This window comes from Electrophorus electricus, chromosome 12 (genome assembly GCF_013358815.1).
Source record: "Electrophorus electricus isolate fEleEle1 chromosome 12, fEleEle1.pri, whole genome shotgun sequence".
NCBI lineage: Eukaryota > Metazoa > Chordata > Actinopteri > Gymnotiformes > Gymnotidae > Electrophorus > Electrophorus electricus.
In genome coordinates this window covers 15,524,048-15,531,898 of record NC_049546.1, presented here as the reverse complement: position 1 = coordinate 15,531,898, position 7,851 = coordinate 15,524,048, and the positions used below count along the sequence as shown (strand labels likewise).

At 41.2% G+C, this 7,851-nt stretch overlaps 1 protein-coding gene across 1 annotated transcript; it reads right to left on the bottom strand.

The window, feature by feature from the left end:
• Nucleotides 1–255: 255 nt before the first annotated feature.
• fgf24 (fibroblast growth factor 24) lies at nt 256–7,851 on the bottom strand. Its single transcript, XM_035532296.1, has 5 exons — nt 7,820–7,851; nt 7,561–7,597; nt 4,350–4,521; nt 1,829–1,935; nt 256–534 (listed from the first exon to the last, which is right to left on the bottom strand). Exons 1-5 carry the CDS (start codon nt 7,849–7,851, stop codon nt 256–258), a joined length of 627 nt encoding a protein of 208 aa, XP_035388189.1.

The window sequence follows — 7,851 nt, the reverse complement described above, 5'->3', positions numbered from 1 at the left end:
AGTATAAATAAAGTAACAGACACAATATTATATTAATGATAACCCAGTAACATTCAACACTTGGGAGATACTCAAAGCTCCTGAAATATAAAAATAAAACATCTTTGAACTTTATTTAAGCTTTTTGTCTTTGTTTTTTTTTTTTTTCTTCTAGCCATCATTTCTCGCCTGTTGCTTATTTGTAATAGTCTATGCTGATTTAAGGCAAGAAGCTGAGGACATCTGCCTGTGGGACAGTTCACACACGCATCACCGTCAGTTCGTTTTGAGGTTGGGCCTCAGACGCCGTGCCCTGCGCGTCCGTTTAGTTACCGTGGTGAAACGGAACTCCTCCTGAGGGTCCACCGTGCCCTTGAGGCCCCGCTTCATGAAATGCACTTCCTGCTGCGTCTGGGCCGTCCGCATGCCTTTCTTGGGCCGGCCCTTACGGTTGAAGCCCAGGTACCAGCCTTTGTACTTGGCAGACACAAATGCCGTGTAGTTGTTTTCCAAGAACTCCTCCACGAACACACACTCCGGGCTACTCCCGTTGAGCTGCAGGGGAGAGAAAATAACATGTCAGATGAGGCCCACCTGTTGAGCAACTCTCCCCAACCCATCAGCTGGGGTTCTCGTAAGATTCTGAAGCCAATGACAATAGAACGATACTGGGAGTGAAGGTTAAAATAAAGACTCTTCCATAAGATCTAATTTGTTGCTCTTTGTTATGGAGTAACTACAGTGAGGAATGGAATACCATCCGGGTTGTAAGGGTTGAGATGGGATCCTCCTTGAGTGTGTACTTCGCAACAAAGCTTAAGAAAAAGCCAAGGAGCATGAGATGGAGAGGAATGATTGCTAGAAATGGAGACATCCCTCAGAACAGATAAGCCTCGGCTGCACTTTGGCCTCAGACTTAGTGTCTCGGAACATTTATTTATTCATTTATTTATTTGTTTGTTTTTGCTCAGTGGTTTATTTCAGATTAAAGTGGACAGTAAAATGCAACCAATGTGATTTTATGACAGGGATCTCGCTCAACTGTACTCGCTCAACGCCACATCTCTGACAAGACGGGACTGGACGTGTGCCACCTTTGGTGCTTACGGTGGGTATCAAACAAGCTGGAGGAAGATGGAATGTACCATTTATGGTTAAGTAAAGGGGGTGTTTCTCTTTCCATCTCAAATGTTCTTGCGGTATGGCAGCCACCAAAAGATGGAAACCAAACAACACAGTTTCACCTTGATGCCAGACTCAGGCATCCAGTTTGATTCGAATAGACAAGAGTGAAACCTTTGCTGAATTTGAACGAGGAAGGGGTGGACAGAAAAACACTGGGTCGACACTTTGCCAACATTGCAGCTGCAGCGGTTTTGAAAATGCATCGTAAAGCACGTCATCAGCTACCATACAGCAGGATGGCATGGGACAGTCACCTTGTTGAATGACAGTACTCCCAGCAAACAGCATGTCTAAGGTCTCTACTTAATTGTACAGAAGATATCATGAGAATCAGGAATATTAACTTGTGTCCAACCTCATCAAGCAGGATACATACAAGACAACATATTGCTGAGGCCTCTAGTTTTCAAGAAGACATCACACAGAGCACTTCATTGATCTAAGTATGATGTCTTCTAGTGCTCACACCATAGAATGGCTTTTTCATCACATTAATGAGGCAATTAATTATGAATGAATGATTAATGAATTAACTAATTGGCACCATAATGAGGTTCTACATCAAACTGTTGTCCAGAATTGCTGTGTAACTTCTTGCAAACAAGTCATCAAGGCTGTTCATTAATGCCTAATTAATTGGACTTCTGCCAGTAAATATTCTTACCTTGCCGATAATTTTGCCACTCTTGTCCATGCAAATATAGTAGCCACTCTCTTTTCCTTGTATTCGAATTTGACTTCCGAATGTTTCTGTCTCAACAACAAGAAGAGCTGCAACAAAGAAGAAGATACATTCGCTTAAAACCTTAAGAAAATACATACTGGAAAGAAAGAGAACTGAGCTATTTGTGCGCTCTGTCATTTGTTAGAGCTTCAGTTAGCAAAACACATTTGGTGTACTGACAAAACATGCTGAGAAAAAAGGCTTCACTGAAATTTAAAGATTTATCAAAAACTACCACACACAGACGAATGGTGAAAAGCTCTCCCATCACCTCTCTTACCCTCTGGACCCCTCTGCATCTACCTCCCTCCCTCCCTCCCTCCCTCCCTCTCTCTCTCTCTCTCTCTCTCTCTCTCTCTCTCTCTCTCTCTCTCTCTCTCTCTCCATTTAGCCACCTTTGTTCAGGCTCACCCCTCCCAGGGGGAGCTATCTGGCAAACCTCTTGGAGCAGTTAAGATCCCCGGGGATTGGGTTTCCAGTCGCCTTTAGTCCCTGCTCACTCAATCAAAAAGTTAAGATGATCCATTTGCTTAACACACAGAGCCATTCAGCAGAGCTCAAAGAAGGGGGCTCTCGGGGCAATGCCGAAATTGTCCCCTTTAAAAACAGCTCTGAGTACAGCGAGCAGGGGAACCAGTTCGGGCAGAGCACTTGAGATTTGTGAAGAAGCGAGAGAAATATCCCACTCCTTAGGCCGGCGGATAAGGAGGTGACACTTGGAAAGGGATTGTTGAAAAAGTAGAGAACTGAATAATCAAGGGCAGATGGAATGGCTGGGGAGGTATAGACTAGGAGGGAGAGGTACACCTGTTTCTCTTGACTTGAATGCTCTTTTTTATTTATAGTTATAACAAATACCTGCACTGCTTAAGAAGTTCCTCCTGTATAATCGGCGCATGCTTGCTCAAGGCATTTTTTAAAGGGCTGCCTGACATACTTCGTGTTCTGAGGGCCATACATCTGTTTCACATGTTTGCCAGACAAGAGCACCGAATGGCAAAGTGCTCACAGGAAAATCAGCTGTTGCACAATGTTTTTGAATTCTGAAAATCTATTGTAGCCTTATTTCGGTTATATAATAGAACTGAAATTAGCCTTGTAGAGAATGTTTTGCAGCACAGTCGTTCCATAGTGGTGAAGTCAGTGAACGCATTTATTCTCGCACATTACTGGAGCCCTAAGGAACAGTAGTAAATATGAGCGTGGCGTCTTTGTGCTGCTGAGAGGCGGAGAGCTTCCTGGTGCCAGGTGTGAGGATTTACCTGGATCTGCCTGCATTCCTGTCCACACTGGCAATGAAGAACCTTCCCTATGATCCCCTCTCAACACAGTTCTGCTCTCACTCTCAAAACCGCCTCAGCTGCCACCTGCCTAAACACAACATGAAGCCATTTTCCCATCAGCTGACAATCCAACGCCGAGAGCTTGGGATATCTGCCGCTCGTGTGCGCGCTCATCAAACCATTTTCCAATCAGCGCTCCCTGCTCTGACTCCGAACAGCTAACTGGGCTTCACCATCTGAAGCAGCGCACCCGTCGAGGAGTTTGTGCATACACGAAGAGCAAGATTCGGACGGACACGGTTGAAAACGAGGTCGGATGTAAACACACTTGTATCACTCAGCGCAGCTCAGTCTAGCGTTTACTGGGCTTATCTCTACGCACAGCCCTCCTCCTTGCTAGCTCTGTAGTACACACGCTCACAGCGGATGCTCCACTTTCGACTGGTCTGAAACCAGATTCCAGTTTTCTCCTGTGACATCTGAGGCTCAGGATGAGACACGGGCCACTGCACCTATGACTAGTAGTCAAAGAAGCTTTTGTTTTGGAACAACACAAATACCACTACCTGGGCCATAACAGAAAATGTTACACTTCAGATCAAGCTCCTATCAGGTTAAATATCTTTATATAAGTTAAAATTAAATTGTTTATGGTGTAGTTTTAACAAATCAGAGAACAGTTCTGCTTATAATTTTAAAATAGTCCAGATAAGGGTCTCTGTAAGGGCACCTGACCCTAGATCAGGCTAGTCACAGCCTGGTATAATACCTCTGAACAAGATGAAGCTAGCATTACTTTCAACATCATGTACCTTCCTGGAAGTGGGAGAGCTTAAAAAAAAAACCAGATAGCTCAATACAATGAATCTGTTACATTCTGCACCTGATTTTCATTAACTGCAATAATCCCACAAGCAGATTTTAAACATCAGACATCTAAAAGACGATTGAAGGTCAGGAAATACCTACATAAAGCCCATTCCATCATTCCACTTATCTTAGGTCCACATGGTCCTGTTATGTCATGTATACAGTATTCTTTGTACACCACTCAAACACATCGTAGAAACAAAATATGGAAATTCATGTAAACACTAATCATGCCAGTCTGGACGTGAGTGTTGGTGGTGTAGGGCTCTCAGCTAAAGCCGCAGAAGAGGAACAGGAACGCCCCATACCGTACTTGCCCCCATCTTCTCCATTGGCATTGATCTTCTTGCCGAGGATCTGGACATGCTTCCCAGTGGTCCGGCTGTACAGCTGGTATATTCGCACTTGCTTCCGGCTCACGTTATCCCGACTCTGGTTCTTGATGTAGAAGCGGAAGTCTGCAGAGCTCTGGTGAGACTCCTGCATGCAGAGAAGCAGAAGAACAGGGGATGTCTATACAGAGGACAGACACTGGATTTGATTGCATTACATGTTAGTAAAGTCACTGAAAAACAGAGTTTAATAATTTCGATTAGCGTATGTAATAGGTATCTTGATTTATTTACTTGATTTATTTTACTATTTATTAAAAATCAAGACGAGGGGAAAGTTCAAAGCTGAAAAAAGATAGATGCTTCAGTGAGCCGTTGTAGTCTTCAATAAGACAAAGCATGAAGCATGATTATTGTTCACTTCTTAGTGGAGAATACTATGTGCCTGGAGATAAAACCAGAAAACTAAGTATTCCATTTACACTAGCAAGCCACTAGCAATTATCCACCTGAAGGATTGAGATCTGTTTCTCTGTCATCAAACAAATATCTGCCTGAGGTCAGAATTACACCCATAAATCACACACATACAGATACACACATCTGCGTCCATGCTAACAGATATTCGTGCAGACACATCTGCAATGAGATATATGTACATCCACACCCATTCACACACACACACACACACGCACATGCACACAACTCAGATAAAACAATGCGACCTGAGGGATATTTCAAATGCTCTTATTCATTTTCATTCACTATGTTATAAACTTTGCCGGAAAAAACAAAACAACCATAATCTCTCTTCCCCTTTACTCTCCTCTCCTCATCTCCTTATGCTCTCCTTTCTTGTCACCCTATCATATGGGAGAAACGTATACTTTCAAAACCCCTGGATTCTCTTCCCGCGCCAAGCATGCGCTCCCCAGCTGTATGAGTGGTAATTACCCAGTAATGGTCTTTTATGTGGCTGCTCTCAGGTGGCTAATTATATACACATTACATACTCTGACTCGCTGTTATTTTAACCTCAGCAAATTAATGACATTTAAAGTGTGCAGGGAGGAAAATGCACTCATGGCAGAACAAATCTTCAATGCAGAGATGAGAAACAAGGCACTTGCGCAGAGCTGAGCATGCAGTGTGCTCTGAAAACACTCGGATTCGGGTGGAAAAAATACCAAGAAGATACAAACCAAGAAGGAATATCAAGAACGTGAAATCTCTCTAGCTTCTTTAGCACCATAGCAAATTCTTCACAGCTGTACTGATTCATTCATTAAATCTATTAGTTAGGTAGCATCATTACATTGAGCCCTAGAGCTTGACAATAAATATAAGTCTGTTGCATAATGGTTGGATAGAAGACTCTCGTGCACAATAAACCATGATACTGCAGAGATCCATGATACTGCAAACTAGACATAATACATGCTATATATGACAAATATGTTCTTCAAGACATTTACTACCCTGTTGTGCCATAGAATTTATTTAGAAATTAAAATAACCACAGTAAAAAAATAAAATAAAATGTATACATTCACAGTATGTCTTACATATATTTTGCATAAAGTTCAATTTATCACAGACAGAGGGTCATACTTTTCTTCTAGAGTAGTTACATCATGACATAAAGCCCACACACATTTTTCTCGTAAGGGAGAAAACAGACAAATACAAGCGCACACACACACAGCATTTCCTTTGAGGGATTTGCTCCGAAATCTCTCCATCTCTAGTCAAACACCGAGGTGTGTTCTGAAGACAGTTACATCTCATGGCAAGCAGGAAAAAGGGGCATGCCTACACAGCGAACCCACACCAAAGCCATGCGGAATATGTTTTGTTTTGTTTTTTTATTTATCACGCTGCCTGTCTCCCTTCAAAGCCAGCCTAGCAAGCTAGATATTGTTGAGACTTCAAAAGATCAGCACCATCCTTGCTAAGAAGCTGTGCACTCTTGCATGCCTGATAGGGCCCTATCTGCAGACACCATCCTCGACCGGAGCTCAGGAAACTACGCATCAATGCACTGCCAATTCAGCCTTGCTCTTATAGACATATCACACCACTGATTTCCAAGTATTTCCTTAAGGAAAAAAAACAACAGCAACCAAACCAACAGAAAATTGGGACTGGTAGAATTAAGACAAAAGAAGGCCTATATATGCTTGAATATGTTTGACTATGACCCGACCTGCAATTAAAGCACTAGTAGTGTAATTACTGACACAAAACACAGAGGAATCAGACAGCCTACACTATGGCCTTCTTTGCTTGGCACAAAAATGAGCGTGTAGTATTATATAACACACTTGAGTCTCATTTTCTTCAAGTTGCTGTAGTTCATTTTCTGAGGGGTATCTTTTTATATGCTTGCTTTTATTAAGAAATTCTCATTTTGGGGGCTGAAAATTACTTTTCTTCTGAAATGTATGAAAATGTCAATGATTTCTTTGGACTGCAATGTATTTAGAGATGCAGGGTGAATTCTGAAAAAGTGCAATGAATTCTGAAAGGTCCATAAGCATACACACAGATTGAGATTTTGGAGCTTCACTGGGTGGTAATTTTGTTGCCACAGCATGTGCATTGTAATTGTTTTGAGGAGCAAAAATACACAGTATTTGACTAAATAATAACTATTTCTGAGAGTAAAAATAGAATTTAAAACTGTTAAAATTACTATTAGCAATTTCTAGGACTATAAATGAGATGATGTAATGTTTATATATGTCTAATATTATATATCATTGTATTCATTAAATTATCCTTTTTGTTGTGTATTATTCATCTATAGTTTTATTATTTGCAGAAAAAAACTATAATTTGCCCGTTGCATTGCCCATAATAGGGATTTTCCAGTGCTGAAAATGTTCTAGTATTTTATTTCTCATTAGAAACATGCATTTCATCTTTAGATGAAACAATTATGTCAACCCCGATTTGTTACTTACACAGACATTTAAATAAATGTGAAAAATATATTTACATACAGAAGATGCCATTTCTCATCCAGTATTAATCTAAACACCTGATTATCTCAGCAGTGCATTTTCTGTAGTAGTCTCACTTTGCAAATGTTATAAAAAATACATAGAATTAGCAAATTGCTGAAAAATCCTTATAATCTCCAATTTAATCCAGACTAATTATCAAAGAAAACAGTAAGATTTACCTGTAACTGGAAGTAGAGGACCAGAAAATGTAAACACCTGGAGTGAGTGAGTGAGTGAGTGAGAGAGAGAGAGAGAGAGAGAGAGAGAGAGCGTGAGAGAGAGACAAAAAAAAAGGGGGGGGGGGGTGAATCATAAGTAATTATACGAAATAAAAGTGTACCAGCACGACATCTTTAAATCTGGCTTTCAGCGACTTCTATTGGCAAGAATGTACGGTCTGACTGAATGAAAAAAAACGTAGGACAATAGAATCCTTACACGTAGATGAACCTTGAAGGCAGAACAGACAT